We start from the raw sequence: 23,883 nt of genomic DNA on the forward strand, positions 1-23,883 counted from the left end.
CTCTCTTTTAAAAACCTCAACTGATTTTGCATGTACGACCTTTTGGGGCAGTGCATTTTACATCCTTGCAATCTTTTGTGTGAAGACATTTTTCCTGGACTCACCGTTCCAGTTTTAAGATTATGATGCAGGTAACTCTGTGTCTCTTTACATAGGGAATGCACAGGTCATGCTGTCTTTCTGCACAGTTATTAAGGAGGTAAAGAAAATATGGAATGAGAAAAAGTAACTCAATCCAGGAACCTCGTTCTCTTTGCAGACCCTGTGCTACTTAACCTGTTGTGGCCTCAACCCAAACCATTCAATCTATTGACAGAGGCAGGCATGCACAGGTAAAATTCCAAGATGGGTGGAAAATCTTGGAGGTAGCCAAGCACAGACTGCAAAAAAGCAGGCTGGTTGAGCCAAATGGCTTTTTCTGGTTCCAAGTTTCTTATGTTCTTATTTGGGTTATTTGGCATAATCCTGTCTCTATGCACAATCATTTGGTGACAGAGAAATACAGTGTTTATATATATAAGATAGGCTGAGTATGTTTCCATATCAATTCTCTCCACTTTGAAGGACAAGTAACATCATGTTGACTTTTCCCACAGAGTTTCAATGCCTCCTAATTGACATTGGGTAACAGAATTTATATTATTATGTATCAGTAGCTGTTGTAAAACTACAACTGATAATATTTATTTTATATGTAGTATTAGTAGAACCACACATTGGGAAATGGATGTTTCCATTAGATTTGTATATAATGGAAGTGAATGAGAAATGGTTTGATCCACTGGAGATCTATGCAGTGAGAATAAATGAATGAGATGTGCCTTGGTCGATTCAAATTCTATGCTTGAATCTCATATACATTTGCCTGACGTTGCCTATAATAAGACATATCGACAGTGAATGGAATTGTGGAAACTATAGTACATATTAAGGGCAATGTCCTCCACTTTATTATCTGTTTATTGCAGGAACTGATAGCACTGGGCCTCAGCAACTTTGTGGGATCATTTTTCCAATGCTTTGCTGTTAGTTGTTCAATGTCCAGGAGCCTGGTTCAAGAAAGCTCTGGAGGAAATACACAGGTAAGAGATTTTGGGCTGGATTTTAAGGAGGAAGGCGGATTGGGGATGGGGGGCGGGTGCAGTGTGGCCTCCGGAGGATGAGAGGGTTTGATGAAAGATTGGAGACATTGTGGGACTAGGTTTGGGGAGCAGGGAGAAGATCGGGGACACCAGGGTGGCGGGGCGGGGGCGAGGCGGGGCGGGGGAGGTGGTGGGAAAGATCACTTCGAGGCCGGCCACCCGAGGATTGTGGCCAGCCTCAGGATGATCATGGGTGGGGGTGGTGCGGGGGTGGGGGTGGGGGGGGAGCCTGGGAAGGTGATCGGAGGCCTCATAAGGGGCTCTCCAATCGCGGGGGGTGGGTGAGGCAGGGATCCTGGATCCAGGAGGTAGGTATAAAGGCACTTACCTCCTGGATGCAGCAGTCCTCGCCTTGCTGTAACTGCTGGGTTTTACAAAACCCGTCCAGATGCAGTTAAAAACAAAATGGAAGTTAAAAAAGTGGCTTGTGTAATGATATCAGCAAATAGTGATGTTATTTGCCTGTTTGATTATCATGCCTTACCAGCATGTTTGTTTGATTGATTACTTATGCCTGACCAGCAGAGGGCATGTGACAGAGGCAGAAAGGAGTTTCGTTTCAGTTTCGTTCTAGATGCATCACCAGCAGGGTGTCTCCTGAAATGCTGTATAAAGAGTTGAACAGACTTTAGATTAAAAGACATTCTCTTTCATAAATGTCTCATCATTGAACCCACAAAGAAATCAATACATGGTGTCAGAGGTGATTGAAAGAGATGAAGAGAAAAAATCTGAAGTTAAATCAGCTCTCCACAAATTAGCAAGCTAAAAGAGATCATCGTTGCTTACCATTGGAGAATAGCTAACGAAGTGAAAAAATGGAAGGTTTACACCCACCGGCGACGCTTCAGTTGACAGGTAATGTGGCTGAAAATTGGAGGAGATTCAAACAACGTGTGGGGTTGTATTTAGCGGCAGTCGGAGCTGACGAGAAAAGTAATAAAAAGAAATCGTCACTGTTCTTACATGTCGTGGGTGATGAAGCGCTGGAGGTGTATAATAACTTCACATTCGCTGCTGATGGAGACAAAATGAAGCTAGATAAAATAATGGAACAGTTTGAGGCCTACTGCATACCTAAACGTAACATGACGTTTGAGAGGCACAGATTTTTCACATGTGTACAGAAAACGGGTGAGACTATTGATCAGTATGTGACTGAACTGAGAAACAGAAGCAAATCGTGTGAATTTGGGGGACTGACAGACTCGCTGATAAAAGACAGACTGGTGTGTGGTATTCCAGATAATGGTCTAAGGGAAAGACTGCTAAGAGAGCAAGATCTAGACCTGGGAAAAGCTATAGCACTGTGTAGGGCTACAGAGACTGTGAAGTTGCAGGCAAAGGAGCTGTTCAGTGACAATAGCTGCAACGTGGATGCAGTGAGAATGAACGGACACAAACCATTTAACAAAAAGAGCGCCAATGTGAAAAAAGAGGCGTGGCCAGCGAACAAAAATGAAAGAGACAATCGAAAGTCATGTAGTCGATGCGGTACACAGCATACACCAAAAAAGTGTCCAGCATATGGTAAAACATGCAATAGTTGCAACAAAAACAACCATTATGCCCGTTGCTGCAAGAACCAAGCGCAACAAAGCAAGGTCCATGCAGTAGATGAAAGCGAGATAGAGGAGTTCAATGTAGATGTTGTGTCTGAAAACAAAAAAGAAGAAAGAGACTGGATGTTGACACTAAAAGTGAATGACATACACATTCCATTTAAATTGGATACTGGAGCACAAGTTAATGTGATATCAGAGACTGATTTTAAGAAAATTAGACCCAGACCAAAGATACATGGAATAAAAGTGAAAGTGACAGGATACTCAGGTACTGATATACCAGTGAAAGGAAGATGCATTGTCAAAGTAACACACAAGGACAGAGAGCACACGCTAGCATTAATCGTGGTGCCAAAGGATGTGCAAGCCATACTAGGTTTAAAAGCCTGTGAGAGACTGAACCTGGTAAAGAGAGTCCTCGTTGTGGAAAGCGAAGGAGAGACAGTCTATGATGAACTCATGAAAGAGTACAAAGACCTATTTAAGGGTCTAGGCTGCATTCCAGGAGAACACACGATCAGAGTAGATAAAAGTATGACACCGGTCATACATCCATGCAGAAAAGCTCCGTTTGCTCTTCAAAAGCAACTGAAGGCAGAGTTGGACAGGATGGAAAGCCTGAACGTGATTCGGAAGATAGATGAGCCAACTGAGTGGGTGAGTTCCCTCGTCGTAGTGGACAAAAAGAATGGAAAGCTCAGAATTTGCCTGGATCCAAGAGATCCAAACAGAGCAATAAAGAGAGAGCACTTCAATCTTCCTACACGTGAGGAAATCATGGCACAGTTTGCAAATGCAAAGTATTTCAGCAAGTTAGATGCATCATCAGGATTTTGGCAGATGAAATTGGACGAAGCAAGTTCAAGACTGTGCACGTTCAACAGTCCATTTGGCAGATACAGATTCCTAAGGTTACCATTTGGCATTGCCTCAGCTCCTGAAGTGTATCACAAAACAATTCATATGATCTATGAGCACCTGGAGGGAGTTGATACATCAATGGATGACATCATAGTATGGGGAACCACGAGAACTGAACATGACAAGAGACTGAAAAAAGTGCTGGAAGCAACAAGGAAAACAAACCTGAAGCTGAATAGAGAGAAATGCCAGCTCGGGGTGACAGAACTGACATTCGTGGGAGATATCCTTAGCAGTGAGGGCATCAGACCAGATCCCAGAAAGGTGTCCGCCATTGAGAATATGCCAAAGCCACAGTGCAAAAAGGACGTGCAGAGGTTTAATGGAATGATCAACTACATGGGGAAATTCATATCCAACCTCTCAGAAAAGATGGCGCCACTGAGAAGACTAACTGAAAAGAACATAGAATGGGAATGGAATCATGAGCATGAGAAGTCATGGAGTGATCTAAAGAAACTGCTCACAGAGGAACCAGTTCTGAGGTTTTATGACCCAGCGAGACCCATCAAGATATCATCAGATGCATCACAGAGTGGGCTCGGTGCCGTTCTTCTGCAAAAATATGACTACTGGCAACCTATTGCATATGCATCGCGCTCAATGACAGACGCGGAGACGCGATATGCTCAAATAGAAAAGGAGCTGCTCAGCATCACATACGCCTGTGAAAGATTTCACCAGTTTGTGGCAGGACAAGCAATCAGTGTAGAGACTGACCATAAGCCCTTGATTGCATTGTTCCAGAAGCCACTAAATAGCTGTCCGCTTAGAATACAAAGAATGATGATCAGGCTGCAACGCTATACACTGAATGTTGCGTACACACCGGGTAAACTGATGTATACAGCAGACACGTTGTCCAGAGCTGTAGACCCAAGTGAGCCCGCAAACACCACAATGGATGAAAAAGTGAACGCCTACGTGGACATGATCACAAGTGCACTGCCCATAGCAGATGCAAAAATGGAGCTCATAAAGAATGAGACAAACAAAGATGAAACAATGAGACGACTGAGGAAAAGCATCTTGGATGGATGGCCCAACATGAAGCAAGACTGCTCACCTGACATGGCAGAGTACTGGAACTGCAGGGCGGAGCTATCAGTGGTCGAAGACATCATCTACAAAGGAAGTAAAATAGTTATCCCAAAGAGTCTGAGAAAAGAGATGTTAAAAAAGATCCATGGAGGACATCTGGGAATCGAAAAGTGTAAGAAAAGAGCACGAGAGGTGATGTACTGGCCACGAATCAACCAAGATGTGACAAATGAGGTGTCAAACTGCACAATATGCCTGAAATATCGAGCAAGCAATCCGGTAGAACCAGTAAAGCCACACCCAGCGCCAGACAGACCTTACCAGAAGGTAGGTGCTGACCTATTCGTATGTCAAGGGAAGGACTATCTTGTAGTCACAGACTATTACTCCCTGTATCCAGAGGTTTGTAGACTGTACACCACCACTGCAGATGCTGTGATAACATGTATGAAAGCCATATTCTCCAGACATGGCGTGGCAAGCGAGGTCTTCACAGACAACGGACCCCAGTTTTACAATGCTAGTTTCCGACACTTTGCCAAAGAGTGGGACTTTGTACACACAACGTCAAGTCCTCACTTTCCACAGTCCAATGGACTAGTGGAAAAATCGGTCCAGACAGTTAAAAGACTGATGTACAAGGCAAAAGACGGTGGAACTGACTTCTACCAGAGCATGCTTGTATACCGCACAACGCCGCTCGAGTGTGGTATGTCACCAGCCCAACTCCTTATGGGACGTCGGCTAAGGTCAAACCTACCCATCCCGGAGAACCTCCTGAAAACAAAAGAGGGGGAGAAAGTGAGGAAGTTCAAAGAACAACAGAAAGAAAAGCAAAAGTACTACTATGACAGAGGAACACAAAACCTACCTGAACTCCACACTGGTGACCAAGTAAGGTTCAAAGACAAAACAAACACATGGACTCAGAAGGGAACTGTCCTGAGTGAAGTTCAACCAAGATCATACACCATTCAGACAGATGAGGGTGCTGTTCTGAGAAGAAATCGTAGGGATCTTCTCATGGGACCAGCCACAGCAAGTCAAATGACTGATACTGTTGAACAACCTGATCACACAGCAGGTCAAGAGACTGATACTGTTGAACAACCTGATCACACAGCTGAGAAACCATCATCTGAGGCAACAATTCAGATTCAAGGACAATCAATCAGAAAATCCTCAAGACACGTGAAGCCTCCTGAGAGACTCATTGAGCAAATTTAAGGACTCTTGTTATAGAAGGAAGTAATGTTATCTTATTCTTTCTTCAAGTTCTAATGTATTTACATATTTCATGTGAACACACAAAGCAAGGTTAAAAAACCTTGATAATGATAATGTTAATGTAAGTTCATTAAGTGTTACAGTTAAAATGCAGATTAATACAAAGAAAACATGTTGTTAGTTAAAAGTAAAATACTTTTGTTTTAAGAAAGGGAGATGTAATGATATCAGCAAATAGTGATGTTATTTGCCTGTTTGATTATCATGCCTTACCAGCATGTTTGTTTGATTGATTACTTATGCCTGACCAGCAGAGGGCATGTGACAGAGGCAGAAAGGAGTTTAGTTTCAGTTTCATTCTAGGTGCATCACTAGCAGGGTGTCTCCTGAAATGCTGTATAAAGAGTTGAACAGACTTTAGATTAAAAGACATTCTCTTTCATAAATGTCTCGTCATTGAACCCACAAAGAAATCAATACAGCTTGCAGCCTCAATATAATATTTAAATTGACATTCCGCCTCCTGGGAGCGGGTTGGCTGCCCGTCCCCATCCTGCTTCCCGTCCCACCTCTGTTAAAACCGGATGTGGGCGGGTTGGAGGCAGGTTCAGATTGGGAATACGATTTATAACAATTTAACTACTTCCACGCTCCAAACCCACCCGTTTTTTTAGGTTAAAATTCCCCCCTTTGTGTCCACTGGAACTGTCCCCAAGACCCACGTGCCTTAGGTGTTATTACATAGCGCTTTTAAGATGAGCATGATCTTATAGAGAGGCCAGTGAGGAAAATGACGCCAGTAATTTATTTTTCCTATTATGGCAAATGGTTGCCGACATTCAGGAAAGTGTTGGGACCGGAGTTCCATGGGGCTGGGGGGAGGTTGGCTCTCGCTGTATGGAAGGTGGAGGATGTCCGGGGCTGTAGAAGCCTAAAGACTCCTTGTGGACAGTGAAAAAATTACCTTGAATGGCCTCTTGTTTCTGATCTTCTTATTTGACTTTACCTGACTGGAACGCTGCAGCGAGTTCCCCACTAAGGTCGGAGTTAAAATCGGGGGTTGCGGCCCAATAATGTCATTGGAGCCTAATCTGCATATTTAAAGAAGGGTCCCATCAGCTTCAGGTCTTTTTCGTCTGCTCGGAAATTGATGACTATAGGATCCAGGTGGGACATGGGCGGGACAATCACGCGGTTGATATTAAGTGCCTATCCATCCGGCTTCCCCTGGGTGTGTAGGGCTAAAGTCAACTTCCATTAACAGCTATACAGTTACTGACCACAGATAAACAACTATGGGGTGACATTCTTCCTGTCTACTTCGATGAAAAAGTGAAATCCAGGCTGACTTTTTAATGAAAAGAGTTAACAAGAGAATTTCATGGGATGGGTTTGCTGCAGTTTTTCCCAACTAGGCCTAGTCAGTGTCCAGCCAAACTGAGGCAGGCTTTTGATGCTGATTGGGGTTATATTACAATGGCCCGTATTTTCCGATCGTAGGCTTTCTGCGTGCGGAGGTCTCCGATCTGGAAAAAATCTACGGACTTAGCTGAGGGCTCCAGAGGTCCGGCCATTTCCGCTCCTGGGCCTCTCCACGACGAAATGCGCAGGGCCCAGGTATCCCAGAGGTGTATGCAGTTCGCAAGCGTCCCTGGGATCACGTGGGCCATGGGGAACCAATGGGAGAAGGGAATCCTCCTTCATACTTTTGACAGCTTAGACATGTCAAAAGTGACGTAAGAAAACTACTAGGCACTTGGTCTGAGTATTAAACAAGGCTTTAATCAACTTTTTTTCAACATGGAGATCTAGTTGTGTCCTTCACTGGTTCCTGTTAAAGAATGTCCTGAGCAAGCTGGGCCCGTGCCCGAGTATTTATACTCTCCCTGGACCGCGCCACCAGCAGGCCACCCAGTATCATTCCATAAGTCATTTCCACATGAATGACAAGATTCATGTCAAAAAATATGAATGGAGATCACTCCAAAAAGACAGCAAAACATTAAATAATTTTTTTTTTGAATCACATTTTTAAAATTAGTTAAAATTACATTAAAATAAATATTTTAAACAAAAAATAAAATTTTTGGAAAAAAAAATAATGGGGCTGAAAATAAACTTACCTTTTTTAAAAGTATTTTTAAGTTATAAATGAGTGGAATTTTTTTTTTTTACCAGGCGTAAGATTTTTAAGGGATTTCAGCGGGCGGAGGTTCTGTAGAAAGCGGAACTCTCCACCCACGGAGGCCCTTCTCCAGGGCAGGCGTCCGATCTGTCAAGAGGATTCTTGACAGATCGGAAATGCCGGTTTTCAACGCATTATCTTCGCATGCCTGAAACCGGCACTTGCGCGGTCCCTACAGGTGTGTACACAGCTCGTACACACCCGTCAGGATCGGAAAATACAGACCAGCATACCATGGTGATGACTAAAGTCAGCAAAGGGAAATGAGCCTTTGACGCCTCTGGGCCAGAAGGTGCAGGATTTGAACCCCGCTTCAGACAGCCTCGGCAAGTAGAGTTGGAGCACCGGTTTTGAATTCTGGGTTGATGTCCGGTTGGTGTTGGTGGCCGCCCCCCCTCCCCCCCCTCCCCCCACCCCACCCACCCACCCCATCGTATGGGTTGTTGGAGCCCATAAAACCCTCCTGCTGTATAGGACACCCTATTGGCCAGTCAGACTGTTAATTAGCCTGCAAATCCTTCCACTACTTCACACTGTTCCCCAAAGGGAACAGCGAGAAGACACGAGAAGAAATCAGCAAAAAAGTTGAAGTTCTATTCTGAATATTTTAGTAATTTGGATGCCAGCAATGAATGTACTAGCCCCCCAAAATTGATGATACTAGACCCAAAAATTGTGAAAATAGGACATTTGAAGAGAAAACCATCTCTTAGGAACATGCTGGTGGTAACCTAATCCATCTTCATCTATTTCTCATATTAATAGTCGTATATCAAATTCTGGTTTATGCTCAGTGTCCATGTTGGTGCTATTTTTAATGAAGTATCACAAGTTCACACTGTCTTGCCCATAATATGTACAAAGGTTAAGCCACAATCTAATAATTTTCTGACGTCAGTCAGTCAGTGGCCTTCATCCTTAAGGAAATCTGTGTCTCCTTGGCTGACCCTGAATATGTTTGTTACAGCTGGCTGCCGCAGTGTCTTGCACTGTTATCTTGGTGATTATTCTGGAAGTTGGAGCTCTCTTTAGCCAGCTACCCAAGGTATGGCACTTCGCCCATTTACATCAGTAGCTCGGGTATGTCCAAGAAAGTATATAAATGTGCTAGCTATTGTATTGGATGGCAGAATTTAATAAATGTACCAGGTATTGTCGAGTTTATTGCTATTGTGGTTCATGAATCATCAGTCTTGGATGAGACACGTAGGGCAGGATTTTCATTGGGTCGTGGAGGTGGGATTGGAGGCGTGTGGGGGGTAAAATCACGAAATTGGGGGGCACGAACCCATCCCGCCCCCAACCCGCCTCCATGCCAGTTTCAAAGGAGGCGGATACCCGACCTGTGCTGGGACCCGCCTCCCCGAGGCGGGAAGGGGATTAGTGCCAATTAACTGCCTGTTAACAGGTAGTTAACAGGTAGTTTTTAGCCTAATCCCTATTTTTATTCCTGAAGTGTGGGCTTCCCGACGGCTCCAAACCATGCCAAGTTAGCGAGGCGGACCGTCAGGCTGAAGGGCTTGGAGGGGTCAAGATGTCAGTGCTCAGGTGAGTGATGTGTGCATGAGTGCAGAGGTAGCTGTGTTTGGTGTGTGTAAAGTGTTTAAAGAAGTTTAATTACCTTTACTTACCTTTACAGCCTTCCTTCTTTCAGGTCTCGGGAGTCCCTCATCTCACCGGCACAGAAAGCAGAATGGCCGCGAGCTGTCAAAAGTTGCAGCATTCAGCTTTCTGTTCTGGAGAGATCTCTAAATCAGCCTGAGAGGAAGGAATTAACTTAGTGTACAGATTGTCAGTGTTTGACAGCTTCAAAGAGCTGTCAAACGCTGATATTTCATCTATCAAAAGCTCTTGACAGATGAAATGTCAATCTGTGACGTCACCTGTTGCCGGGTGGCCCTTAATTGGCCTGCTGAGCCCGCTGGGTGGGCTCAACAAGGTCAATCAAGTCAAAATCGCATGGATTGGCTAGAACTCGATGGAGGCGGGACTACAACCCCAAAAGTTGTAGTCCCGCCTCCTACACGCCTCCAGTATCAAAATCCAGCTCATAGGGCGCGATCTTGCCAGTCCTGGGGAGGTGGGTATGCAGGCGGGACTGCCGGGAAAATAGCAGAATTTGAGGGCGGCTACCCAACCCGCCCCCAACCCGCCTCCGTGCCATCTTGCCAGGAGGCGGGTAGCCGACCTGCGCCGGGTCCCGTCTCCTTGGAGGCGGGAAGGGGATTACAGTAACTTAACTGCTTGTTAACAGGTAGTTAACAGGCAGATAAGAGGATTATCCCCATTTTACCCACAAAAGTGCGGGTTTTCCGAAGGCTGCGAACCCCACCAAGGTCACCGGGGCGAGTAGTGGGTCTGTGGGGGTCGAAGGGGTACAAAAGTGCATTGTGAAGGTAAGTGATGGGTGCAAGTGTGGAGTGGTAAGTATGTGAGGTGAGTGGAAAGTGTTAGAAAAAGTTTACTTACCCTTGTTTCTTCCTGCAGGCTTCAAATGTTGGGGATGCGGTGAGTCTCGCATCTGACCGGCCGAGATGACAGATGGCTGCTGCATTCTCCAATGCAACAACCATCTAATTGCTGCTCACAAAAGAGGTTTGATGAGTCTTGAATACAAGAACTCATCAAACTACAGAGAATGTCAGTGTTAAACGATGACAAGTCATCTGTCAAAAAATTTTGACAGATGAAACGCCATACGCTGAAGTTCTCTGTGACCGGCTTTCCCTTAATTGGTCTGCTAAGCCCGCTGGGCGGGCTTAACAAGGTCAATCAAGGAAAAATCGCGTGGATTGGCCACAAATCGATGAAGGCGGGACTAAAACCCGACAAGCAGCAGTCCCGCCTCCAACGTGCCCCCATTGGCAAAATCGCCCCAATATACACACACACACCATGTCTATTGGTAGATATTCTTACCTAACCACTTTAGAGGAGGCCCAAACAAAATGGATGGATCTGACCTGCGTCCCCACCGCTACACTGGAGACAGTTAAAATCTCCACAAGTTCTCCAGGGTGGTTTTCCAAGGGAAAGCAAGAGAGAGTGATGGATAGAACTGTAACTTTTGCATGGAATGTATTCTTATCACAGAATCACTGAAGCTGCACAAAGTTGGAGAAACCCAATTGGGGTGATTGCCCTCTCATTTGTACACAGATTCTATTGATAGACGGCACAGTGGCATGATGTATTGGAATACCAATGCATGGCGGCCAACAAGGTTGGATGTCTCCTTCTCGCTCCTCATTTTGCTGCGTTCGCACTCTCAGCGCACTAGCTGGAGGCTAGAACATAGAACTTCTGATTGGGGGAAGTTCACACACAGAAATGTAACGTGCGCATGCTACATTCCAGTGAGCACTTTTTTTTTACGCCTGTGTTAGCCCATTTAAAATAAACGGGCACAGAGTGCATTAAGCATTCAAAGGTGAACTTCAGAGGTTCGTCCCTCAAATGTCTCCTCGTACAGGTGGAAAGCAAAATCAGTGGAAGACTCATTCCGACTCTCACAGAGTTCCTTGCAGCCGCTTCGGATGGGCGGTGACAGATGTCTGCAAGCAGCCCGCCCACTCGGTCATAGGAGGTTGCCAGAGAGACAAAGGGGAGAAAGTAACGAGCTCAGTGAGCACAGAAATAATTAGATTGTATTGATTTATATTTAACTCCCTCACTTCATTTGCTTTCATTCTCACTGCTTTACTTTCCAAGTGACTGAGGAAGGACTTCACTTTTAGACACCCTTAAATCATAGAAACATAGAAGATAGGAGCAGGAGTCGGCCATTCGGCCCCTCGAGCCTGCTCCGCCATTCAATGAGATCATGGCTGATCATCCAAATTCAGTACCCTGTCCCTGCCTTCTCCCCATATCCCTTGATCCCTTTAGCATTAAGAAATATATCTAACTCCTTCTTGAATATATTTAATGAATTGGCCTCTACTGCCTTCTGTGGTAGAGAATTCCACAGGTTCACCACTCTCTGGGTGAAGTAATTCCTCCTCATCTCTGTCCTAAATGGCTTACCCCTTATCCTTAGACTGTGACCCCTGGTTCTGGACTCCCCGACCATCGGGAACATCCTTCCTGCATCTAGTCTGTCTAGTCCTGTTAGAATTTTATAAGTTTCAATGAGATAGGATTTCGTTACAAAAATCCCAACAAGGTCCCGATTTGGGAAATTAACATAATAATATTTAGTCAAGTATTTATAGATAATTGGATGGATAGATAGAAATTCCACACAAGAGTTGTGTTAAGTTTAATGTCTGTGCTTTCTTCATGCAGGCTGTTTTAGCATCAATTGTCATCATCAATCTCAAGGGGATGTTTGAACAGGTCACTGATATTTGCCATTTCTGGAGAACAAATAAAATTGATCTGGTAAGACTCCAGATAACTGCAAAATGGAGTACCTATTTACACCGAGAGCAAATATGTTCACTGGTTATCCATGTCACTGTAAACTTTGCAGCATGTAAACTTTCCTGATGTTAGTGCCACTGTAACACAGGTTTGATGCAGGGTAAAATTCCCCTTCTGGTTCAACAATGTCCTTTAATGCTGAGGAATTTCGGGGTCCATAAATCAAAAATGGGTGGGAAGCAGAAGCGGGGACTCCCTAAACTGGGAGTTCCAACTCCTAGATCCTCTGCTGGGATACAGCATAACATTTGGGGGCAGGTATGCCCGGTCTCACCAGGCGCACCTGGCCAAAATGGGCAGGTGAGGCCTACCTTGGGGGGTCCAGGCCAGATCTAGGTTCTGGACCCATTCTCAAGGGCAATTAGGGATGGACAATAACATAAAAACATAGAAAAATAGGAGCAGGAGTAGGCCATTCGGCCCTTCAAGCCTGCTCCGCCATTCAATATGATCATGGCTGATCCTCTATCTCAATATCATATTCCCGCTCTCTCCCCATACCCCTTGATGCCTTTTGTGTCTAGAAATCTATCTATCTCCTTCTTAAATATATTCAGTGACTTGGCCTCCACAGCCTAGCTAGGGCCCAAGCACTGATTCCTGCTGTACCCCACTAGTCACCGCCTGCCACCCCGAAAAAGACCCATTTATTCCTACTCTGTTTCCTGTCTGTTAACCAATTTTCAATCCATGCCAGTATATTACCCCCAATCCCATGTGCTTTAATTTTGCACACTAACCTCTTATGTGGGACTTTATCAAAGGCCTTCTGAAAATCTAAATATACAACATCCACTGGTTCTCCCTTACCTATTCTACCAGCTACATCCTCAAAAAACTCCAGTAGATTTGTCAAACATGATTTCCCTTTCATAAATCCATGTTGACTGTCTAATCCCGTTGATATTTTCTAAGTGTCCTGTTATCTCATCCTTTATAATAGACTCTAGCATTTTCCCTACTACTGATGTTGGGCTAACCGGTCTGTAGTTCCGTTTTCTCTCTCCCTTTTTTAAATAGTGGGGTTACATTTGTCACCCTCCAATCTGCAGGAACTGTTCCATAATCTATAGAATTTTGGAAGATGACAACAAATGCATTCACTATTTCCATGGTTACCTCTTTTAGTACTCTGGGATGAAGATTATCAGGCCCTGGGGATTTATTAGCTTTCAGTCCCATTAATTTCTCCAGCACTATTTTTTTACTAATACTAATTTCCTTTAATTCCTCCTTCTGACTAGACCCTTGGTTCCCTAGCATTTCTGGGAAGTTATTTGTGTCCTCTTCCGTGAAGACCGAACCAAAGTATTTGTTTAATTGCTCTGCCATTTCCTTGTTCCCCATTATAAATTCTCCCGTTTCTGACTGTAAGGGACCTACATTTGTCTTCACTAATCTTTTTCTTTTTACATACTTATAGAAACTTTTACAATCTGCTTTTATGTTCCTTGCAAGTTTACTCTCATACTCTATCTTTCCCCTCTTAATCAATCTCTTGGTCCTTTTTTGCTGAACTCTAAACTGCTCCCAATCCTTAGGCTTGCTTCTTTTTCTGGCAACTTTATATGACTCCTCTTTGGATCTAATACTATCCTTAATTTCTTTTGTTAGCCATGGTTGGGCCACTTTTCCTTTTGTGTTTTTGCGCCAGAAAGGAATGTATAACTTGCAATTCATGCATTTGTTCCTTAAATGTTAGCCATTGCCTATCCACCGTCATGCCTTTTAATGAAACTCCCCAATCTATCATAACCAACTCACTCCTCATACCATCGTAGTTTCCTTTGTTTAGATTTAAATGCTGGCCTTGCCAGCGACGCCCACATCCCATAAACGAATTTTTTTTAAATGTGCCCACTTGAGAGTTTTGTCACTGACCCTGCCGAAGTCCTTGGGATTAGGGAGAGATCATTTTAATATCAAATCAGTGGTGGGTGCTCGAGCCATGAGGGCATCTACCTCGCCTCAGATAGGGTTGCCAACCCTGGTTGGACAGATTCCTGGAGGTTTTATCACTACTTCCAGCTGCCCCGCCCCCACACTCTTGCCGTTGGTTGTCCGACATGTCCACCCTCATGGCCTTCCTAGACCAATCAGAAAGCGAATAGACACTTCCGTTACCCAATTGGATGATTCTTGATTGTCAGTCAAACAGCCTTTTGTTCCCATGTCTAATAGTTTTATAACTACAGGAAACTCTCGATTTACCGGCACCTAAATAACCGGAAATCTCTGTTAACCGGCAAAATTCAGGAGTAGGTTCAGGTAAGTTTTACTTCATATTAGTGGCCGTTCCTGGATCTGTGGCTGTGTAACCGGGGTTCTTGCACCTGTTGCTAAGCAACAGGGGCACCTGGATCTTGTGGCTGGGGTTCCTGCACCTGTTGCTAAGCAACAGGGAAGCCTGGATCTGTTGCTGTGTACGGAGCTCTCGTACCTTTTACTATACCTCTCTGTAATCCGGACTTTTTGATAAACCGGCACCACGCCGGTCCTGTCGGTACCGGATAAAAAAGAGTTTCCTGTAGTTCAAAGAATTTAATTTTTTTTAGCAACGCAATTTTTTTATTGCCCCGATGATTTATCTCCTGGGTTGCTCGCAGCAGTGTCCTGGAGATTAGGCTTTAATTGCTGGAAGCTCCAGGCCAATCCTGCAGGGTTGGCAACCTTAACCCCTAGAGGCTGCATACAACAGCGCAAGGTGCTGATTCCGGGGAAGAATCAGGCCCCTTTCTGCGCCCCGCTCCCACCCCCACCCCGAGAAAGAAGTGTGAGTGCCCTTTTGACACCCACTTTGCAAAAGGGGCTGAAATGTCACCAAAAAAATGACCCCATCTTCAGTCCGGGCCTGGGTCCCCGAGTTTGCCGCACAACCGCCAATCAATGGCCTGATGTCTGCTATTGACAGTCCACCGGTCATCTAAGAGGCCGGGATGTCGGCACTGGAAGTACCCATCCCTTACCGCGCCGCTTCCTACGCCATTAGCCATGTTTGGGGAAGGTGGATGGCTCTACCCCCACAAAGCCGAGCGGGGAATTCCCGTGCAAGGCTGCAACCCAACATATCTGGCTGCCAACCTAATTTCCAGCCCTTTGGCACATTCCTGTTGAATGTGCCCAAAGGGTCATGGATTTTTGACTGCAAAGTATGTAACAGAAACTGGGAGCTTGTCCCTTTTTGGCAGCTACTGCATATTTTGCAACATTTGAGTTTTCTACTCCATACATCAAACTGTAGCACCTTGTGCAATCTTCCTAATACTTCCCCTATCACATTGCTGTTGTAGGCGGTTTGGATCGTCACTCTGATTTGCACAGTACTATTAGGTATGGATCTTGGACTAGCTGCCTCCATAGCGTTTGCATTGCTTACTGTGATCTTCCAGACACAACTGTGAGTAGTACCTCTAGCCACAAATATGTGTTCCACTGACTTACCTTCTGCATTATTTGTCCTTTCCCATCTTCCATACGTATATTTCGTCCAGAATGGCTTTTATTAGGATGTATTGAAATGTATGGGAAATTTAAAACAGTGCTACGGCCAATAGCGATTGCTTCTATTTATTTCCAGCCAAGAAACTCCTCTTGTGGTCAGCAATATTTCCATCAAAAGATTGAGTTAATTATTTTTTGTATCTTCACAATCTTCTGTGTCATCCGTGGCTCAGTGGGTAGCACTCTTGTCTCTGAGTCAGGAGGTTGTGGGTTCATAATCCCACTCCAGAGACTTGAGCACAAACATCTAGGCTGGCACTCCAGTGCAGTACTGAGGAAGTGCTGCACTGTCGGAGGTGCCGTCTTTCGGATGAGACGTTAAACCGAGGCCCTGTCTGCGCTCTCTGGTGGACGTAAAAGATGCCATGGCACTACTTCGAAGAAGAGCAGAGGAGTTGTCCCCGATGTCCTGGCCAATATTTATCCCTCAATCAACATCACTGAAACAGATTATCTGGTCATTGTCACATTGCTGTTTGTGCATAAATTTGGCTGCTGCGTTTCCCACATTACAACAGTGACTACACTCCAAAAAGTACTTCATTGACTGTAAAGTGGTTTGTGACATCTGGTGGTTGTGAAAGGGCCTATATTAATGCAAATCTTCAATTTTTCCCTTGGAGATTAGCTTGAAGTAGTGGTAGGATTCACAGGTTGACTAACAGTCTGACAGGCCGCGAAGTGAACATTCCTTTCATGATTGTAATGGTTGTTATACCAGCCGATAGGGGTGATTAGTCCTACACGGCGGGATGTTTTTATGGGCTCCCACAACCCATATGATGCAAGTATCCCAGTAGATGTCAACCCAAAATTGGGAGCCGGAGCTCCGGTCCTCACTCACCGCGACTGTCTGGAGTGGGGTTTGAACCCTGCAGCTTCTGACTCAGAAGTAGCAATGCTGCCCAAAGGCTTGCCCCAAAGTATGGCACCTCTGACAGTGCAGCACTCCCACAGTACTGCACTGAAGTGTCAGCCTAAATGGTGTGCTCAAGCATCCGAAGTGGTTTTGAACCCACAGCCTTCTGCCTCAGAGGTGAGAGAGCCACTATTGAGCCAAGGCTGTGATTCCATCAGCAGATTATGTCAGCAGCGTAATAAATAAAATTGTATCTAATATTGCAAGACCAACTTGGACAGCATTAGTACTTCATAGAATCATAGAATCATAGAAAGTTACAGCACAGAAGGAGGCCATTTCGGCCCATCGTGTCCGCGCCGGCCAACAAAGAGCTATCCAGCCTAATCCCACTTCCCAGCTCTTGGTCCGTAGCCCTGCAGGTTACAGCATCCCAAGTGCACATCCAAGTACTTTTTAAATGTGGTTAGGGTTCCTGCCTCTACCACCCTTTCAGACAGTGAGTTCCAGACCCCCACAACCCACTGGGTGAAGAAATTTCCCCTGAAATCCCCTCTAAACCTTCCCCCAATTACTTTAAATCTGTGCCCCCTGGTTTTTGACCCCTCTGCTAAGGGAATAGGTCCTTTCTATCCACTTTATCGATGCCCCTCATAATTTTATACACCTCAATAAGGTCTCCCCTCAGCCGCCTCTGATCCAAGGAAAACAGACCCAGCCTATCCAGTCTTTCCTCATAGCAAAGATTCTCTACTCCCGGCAACATCTTTGTAAATCTCCTCTGTACCCTCTCTAGTGCAATCACATCTTTCCTGTAATGTGGTGACCAGAACTGCACGCAGTACTCTAGCTGAGGACTAACTAATGTTTTATATCGTTGAAACATAACCCCCCCTGCTCTTGTATTCTATGCCATGGCTAATAAAGGCAAGAATTCCGTATGCCTTCTTAACCACCTTATCTACCTGGCCTGCTACCTTCAGGGATCTGTGGACATGCACTCCAAGGTCCCTTTGTTCCTCTACACTACTCAGTGTCCTACCATTTAACGTGTATTCCCTTTCCTTGTTAGCTCTCCCCAAATGCATTACCTCACACTTCTCCAGATTGAATTCCATTTGCCACTGTTCTGCCCACCTGACCAATTTATTGATATCTTCCTGCAGTCTACAGCTTCCTTCTTCATTATCAACCACACAGCCGATTTTAGTATCATCTGCAAACTTCTTAATCATATCCCCTATATTCAAGTCTAGATCATTGATATATACCACAAAAAGCAACGGACCTAGTACTGAGCCCTGCGGAACCCCACTGGAAACAGCCTTCCAGTCACAAAAACACCCATCAACCATTACCCTCTGCTTCCTGTCTCCGAGCCAGTTTTGAATCCAACTTGATACTTTGCCCTGGATCCCATGGGCTTTTAACTTCGTGAGCAGTCTGCCATGTGGAACCTTATCAAAAGCTTTGCTAAAGTCCATATACACAACATCAAACGCACTACCCTCATCTACTCTCCTTGTTACCTCCTCAAAAAATTCAATCAAGTTTGTCAGACACGACCTTCCCTGAATAAATCCGTGCTGACTATCCTTGATTAATCCTTTTCTTCCTAAATGAAGATGTATCCTGTCCTTCAGAATACTTTCCAATAATTTTCCCACCACCGAGGTTAGGCTGACTGGCCTGTAATTACTCGGTCTATCCTTTTCTCTCTTTTTAAACAAGGGTACCACATTAGCAGTCCTCCAGTCCTCCAGCACCACACCTGAAGCCAGAGAAGATTGAAAAATGATGGTCAGGGCCTCTGCTATTTCCTCTTTTGCTTCGCTTAACAGCCTGGGATACATTTCATCCGGGGCTGGGGAATTATCCACTTTTAAAGCTGCTAAACAACTTAATACTTCCTCTCTCACTATGTTTATTTCATCTAATATTTCACACTCCTCCCCCCGATAGCAGTGTCTGCTTCGCCTCTCCTTTGTGAAAACAGACGCAAAGTATTCATTAAGAACCCTACCGACGTCTCCCGCCTCCACACACAGATTACCCTCATGATCTCCAATAGGCCCTACCCTTTCTTTAGTTATCCTCTTACTCTTAATATATTTATAAAACATCTTTGGGATTTCCTTTATTTTACTTGCCAAGAATTTTTCATGCTCTCTCTTTGCTTTCCTAATATCCTTTTTAATTGCACCCCAGCACTTTCTGCACTCCTCTAAAGATTCTGGAGTATTTAGCCCTCGGTATCTGTCATACATCTCTCTTTTTTTCTTTATCCTATCCTGTATGTCCCTAGACTTCCAGGGGGCTCTAGATTTGTTAGTCCCACCTTTTTTCTATAAGGGCACATATTTGGTCTGAACCCTCCGGATCTCCTCCTTGAATGCCTCCCACTGCTCTGACACTGGTTTACCTTCAAGTAGCTGTTTCCAGTCCACTATGGCTAAATCCCCTCTGAGCTTAGCAAAACTTGCTTTTCCCCAATTTAGAATTTTTATTCCTGGTCTATCCTTGTCCTTTTCCATAACTACCTTAAATCTAACAGAATTATGGTCGCTAGCACCAAAGTGCTCGCCCACTGATACGCCTTCTACCTGCCCAGCTTCATTCCCTAAAACTAAGTCCAGAACCGCCCCCTCCTTTGTTGGGCTTGCTACATACTGGCTAAAAATGTTCTCCTGGATGCATTTTAGGAATTCCGCACCCTCTATATCCTTCACATTAATTTTATCCCAGTTAATATTGGGGTAGTTGAAATCCCTTACTATTACTGCCCTATAGGTTTTGCACTTCTCAGAAATGTGTCTACATATTTGTTCTTCTATCTCCCTCTCTATAGATATATTTCTGAAGGCTAAGGGGATCAAGGGATATGGGGAGAAAGCAGGGACAGGGTACTGAATTTGGATGATCAGCCATGATCGCAATGAATGGCAGAGCAGGCTCGAGTGGCTGAATGGCCTACTCCTGCTCCTATCTTCTATGTTTCTATGTTTCTCACTGTTTGGGGGTCTGTAGTACACTCCCAGCAGTGTGATCGCCCCTTTTTTGTTTTTCAGTTCGACCCATATGGCCTCGTTTGATGATCCCTCCAACATATCATCCCTCCTCACAGCTGTAATAGTTTCTTTAATCAATACTGCGCCCCCCCTCCCTTTTTACCTCCCTCTCTATCCCGTCTGAAAATCCTGTAACCAGGAATGTTGAGCTGTCATACCTGCCCCTCTTCCAGCCACGTCTCTGTAATAGCTATAATATCATAGTCCAAGTATCTACCTGTGCCCTCAGCTCACCTGCCTTGTTCGCTCTACTCCTTGCAATGAAGTATACACCATTTAGTACAGACAAACCTCGTTGTTGACTACTATCTAGCCCTTGATTCCTCTGTCTTTCCAATTTACTTTCTATGTTTTTGTTTTCCAATTCCAGTTTATCTTCCCTCTCTATTGACTCTATGCTTAGGTTCCCATCCCCCTGCCAAGCTAGTTTAAACCCTCCCCAACAGCACTAGCAAACCCTCCCGCGAGGATATTGGTCCCATTCCCATTGAGGTGCAACCCGTCTGGCTTGTAGAGGTCCCACCTCCCCCAGAAACGGTTCCAATTCCTCAAGAATCTAAAGCCCTCCCTCCTACACCATCTCTGCAGCCACGCATTCATCTGCTCTACCTTCCTATTTCTGTACTCACTAGCATGTAGTACTGGTAGTATTACTACCTTTGAGATCCTGCTTTTTAACCTCTTTCCTAGCTCCCTAAACACTGCCTGCAGGACCTCATCCCTCTTCCTACCTATGTCGTTGGTACCGATATGGATCACGACCTCTGGCTGTTCACCCTCCTCCCTCAGAATGTCCTGCAGCCGTTCAGTGACATCCTTGACCCTGGAACCAGGGAGGCAGCATACCATCCTGGAGTCACGTCTGCGGCTGCAGAAACGCCTGTCTGCTCCGCTAACTATTGAATCCCCTATCACTATTACTCTCCCTCTCCTCTTCCCCCCTGCCTGTGCAGCTGAGCCTTCCATGGTGCTGTGGACTTGGTTCTGGCTGCACTCCCCAGAGGAATCATCGCCCTCACCAGTACTCAGCACCGAATACTGGTTGGTGAGCAAGATGGGCTCAGGGGACTCCTGCACTACCTACCTGGTCATCCTCTTCTGTCTGACGGTCACCCGTTCCCTCCTGCCTGCACACACTTAAGCTGCAGGGTGTCCACCTCCCAAAACGTGCTATCCACGTAGCTCTCAGCCTCGCAGATGCACAGCAGTGACTGCAGCCGTTGCTCAAGCTCCGTAATCCGGTGCTCGAGCTGCTGTAGCTGACGACACTTCCTGCACATGTGGTCGTCCAGACCACGGGAGGTGTCCAGGACTTCCCACATGGCACAGGATGTGCATTCCACGGGTGTGAGCTGCCCTGCCATACCTCTAATTAACAGACTATTTGCTAACCTAGCTGGAATAAACTTAAAAACTTTTAGAAAGCCAAGTAAAAACACTTACCAGATACTCACCAATCAGCTCCCTCTTTTTGAACGTTTGGGCCTAGAAATTCAGTTGTTTGCGCCAGCCGCTAGTGCCTTAGGAGGAGGAGAAGTGGGGCGCTAAGCGGCTAGCGCCCGGGCGCGGCGCGATCTGCGCCTCTCGCGAAATTCAGTTAAGATTTAGCGGTGGCGCAAAACCTTTGCGCGCGCTCAGCTGCGCGCGCAGATCCTGACGTAATTTCATGGTGCAACGCCCTTTGTGCACCCCGAACCGGAAATTCAGTGGCGCCGGCCTTCTTTGTGCCTGGCGCCCCCAGCGACTGGTAGAGGGGAACGGTTCCCAGTCGCTGCGGAGCGCGGGGGGCGCTATTTAAAGGGGACTCCTCCTGCATTATAAGTGGCAGCCATTTTGTGCCAATTCTTCTGTGTGAGAGACGGATATTTGGAGAGAGACAAAGGCAGAGAGCTTTCTGCTTTGACTCAGTGCTCGCACAGGTACTTCTGGCTTCAGGCCAGAGCTTTGGACTTGGATTTAACTTTCAGTGCCATAGCCTTGAGTCGCCACATATAATGGGGGCTGCAATGGGTGGAAACGTTGGCTTTCTGCATTGCATTCAAAGGGATCAGAGACGCCGTGAGAGAGTGCCAGTCATGGCCAGACGGAGAAGGGCCAACAGGCGTCGGCACAGGAGGCCTTACCCACCCAGGGTATACCGCCAGCAGTTCTCATATCTGAACATGTCTGAGGAGCAGTGTGTTTGGAGGCTGCGATTCAGAAGGGAGGTGGTCACTGAGATCTGCCACCTGCTTCGCAGAGATCTGCAGCCACAGCTGAGGAGCAGGACTTCTCTGTCGGTGGCAGTGAAGGTGATGGTGGCTCTCAACTTCTATGCCACCGGCTCCTTCCAATCCACTACTGGGGACATTGCCAACATCTCCCAGTTCGTGGTACATTGCTGCATCCGCCAGGTGACCAATGCCCTTTTCAGAAGGAGACGTCAGTACATCTCCTTCCCCATGACCCTGGACAAGCAGCAAGAGCGTGCAATGGGATTTGGAAGAATAGTGGGCTTCCCCATGGTCCAGGGCGTAGAACTGATGAACCAGCAATGGTCAGGCCTTGCTTCAGGGCTGCAGTGTGCAGGGCATGGCAGCCAAACAAGTTGACCCTCCCCCTTTAAGAGCTGACCGGTGCCAGCGTGTCTGCCTTCATTCAGAAACTCGGCGCACCTGCGCTGCGCCCGCCCTCAGTGTTAGCGCCCCAGATCGCCGGCTTAGCGCCTAATGATAGTCGTGCATCGCCTGCTTTAGCACAGCAGCAACCTCTTGGGGCGATGCAACTGAATATCGGCGAAGGTGGCGCTAAGTTGCGCCGGGCGCAAAATTTAGCGAACACCCGGCTGTAGCGCCCCAAACGTGGCTATACTGAATTTCTAGGCCTTCGTTTTTAATCCCGGCTCTTAATTTAAACCGATGCCCAAGATAAAGAGAGAAATACTGACTAACCAATCACCTCCCTGCTTTCCTGTGACATCACTCCTTGTTTTTTTTGTCGGGTCCACTGCCTCCGCTCTTGGTCCTCACTCTGCTGCGCTCTTTATATCCTCAGGCTCCACTCTCGCTCCCTCTCAGGTCCGCTGCCTCAGCTCTCGTTCCTCGCTCTGCCGCGCTCTTTATATCCTCAGGCTCCACTCTCGCTCCCTCTCAGGTCCGCTTCCTCAGCTCTCGGTCCTCGCTCTGCCGCGCTCTTTATATCCTCAGGCTCCACTCTCGCTCCCTCTCAGGTCCGCTGCCTCTGCTCTCCCTATAACTATTAGCATTATTTGTAATTTCAATAGACCTGGACAACTCATGTAGCATTGTTGCTTCAAGTCCTTTTATGACAGCAGTTTATGACAGCAATTCCAGTAAATATGGCAATAGTTGTGCTTTGAGTCCTGCGCCCAGAGTGTACTATCACAATTTCAGACAACAAATGCCACTTGGATTCCACTGATACTTCCAGCAGTAAGAGATCTGACAGTCACCGGATCAAATTCAGTCAACTAAAGCAGAAGGAATAGCTTAGCTATTCATTTTGGTTATTTTAACATTTTTCAAATTTGTATTCAATTTCTCTCATATTTGAGCTTCCTGTTTTTTTTCCAGGCCCAAATATTCTATTATGGGACAGGTCCCGAACACCGATATCTACAGAGACATCAAGCAGTTTGATGAGGTAGCGTGAAGATCAGTTATTTGCAATGACAATTTGAATGTGGGTTTAAGGGAAGTATAATAAAAGCATAGGTGAGCAGGGTGACCCAAGAATTTGTGGAAATGCCCATGGCAGGCAAGGGGAGTGAGGAATGTGTGGAAATGTCCCAAATACAATGACTGTAACACGTTAAAAAATGTTTGTTGCTAAATAAATGAGTCTTCAGGGCTGGGGAGTTGAGTGGGACTGTCAGCTAGAACAACTCCTTTCATCTGTAGAGTCAATTCGAGCATAGACGTACAGAAAAAATGTTAGGTCTCACGAACAT

The 23,883-nt window shown here is 45.8% G+C and overlaps 1 protein-coding gene across 3 annotated transcripts in view; it reads left to right on the plus strand.

The window, feature by feature from the left end:
- The window catches only part of slc26a6.2 (solute carrier family 26 member 6, tandem duplicate 2), a 208,508-nt gene that overhangs the window by 162,686 nt on the left and 21,939 nt on the right, over window positions 1–23,883 (plus strand). For all 3 annotated transcript variants that reach the window (XM_086001956.1, XM_086001954.1, XM_086001955.1), the window contains exons 10-14: window positions 969–1,082; window positions 9,049–9,126; window positions 12,369–12,464; window positions 15,797–15,903; window positions 23,507–23,576. In XM_086001956.1, coding sequence (XP_085858082.1) covers window positions 969–1,082; window positions 9,049–9,126; window positions 12,369–12,464; window positions 15,797–15,903; window positions 23,507–23,576 — 465 coding nt within the window. The remainder of the gene's footprint in view (window positions 1–968; window positions 1,083–9,048; window positions 9,127–12,368; window positions 12,465–15,796; window positions 15,904–23,506; window positions 23,577–23,883) is intronic.

Source organism: Somniosus microcephalus, chromosome 11 (genome assembly GCF_052327205.1).
Source record: "Somniosus microcephalus isolate GS21.2 chromosome 11, FLI_Smic_1.0, whole genome shotgun sequence".
In the NCBI taxonomy this organism is placed as follows: Eukaryota; Metazoa; Chordata; class Chondrichthyes; order Squaliformes; family Somniosidae; genus Somniosus; species Somniosus microcephalus.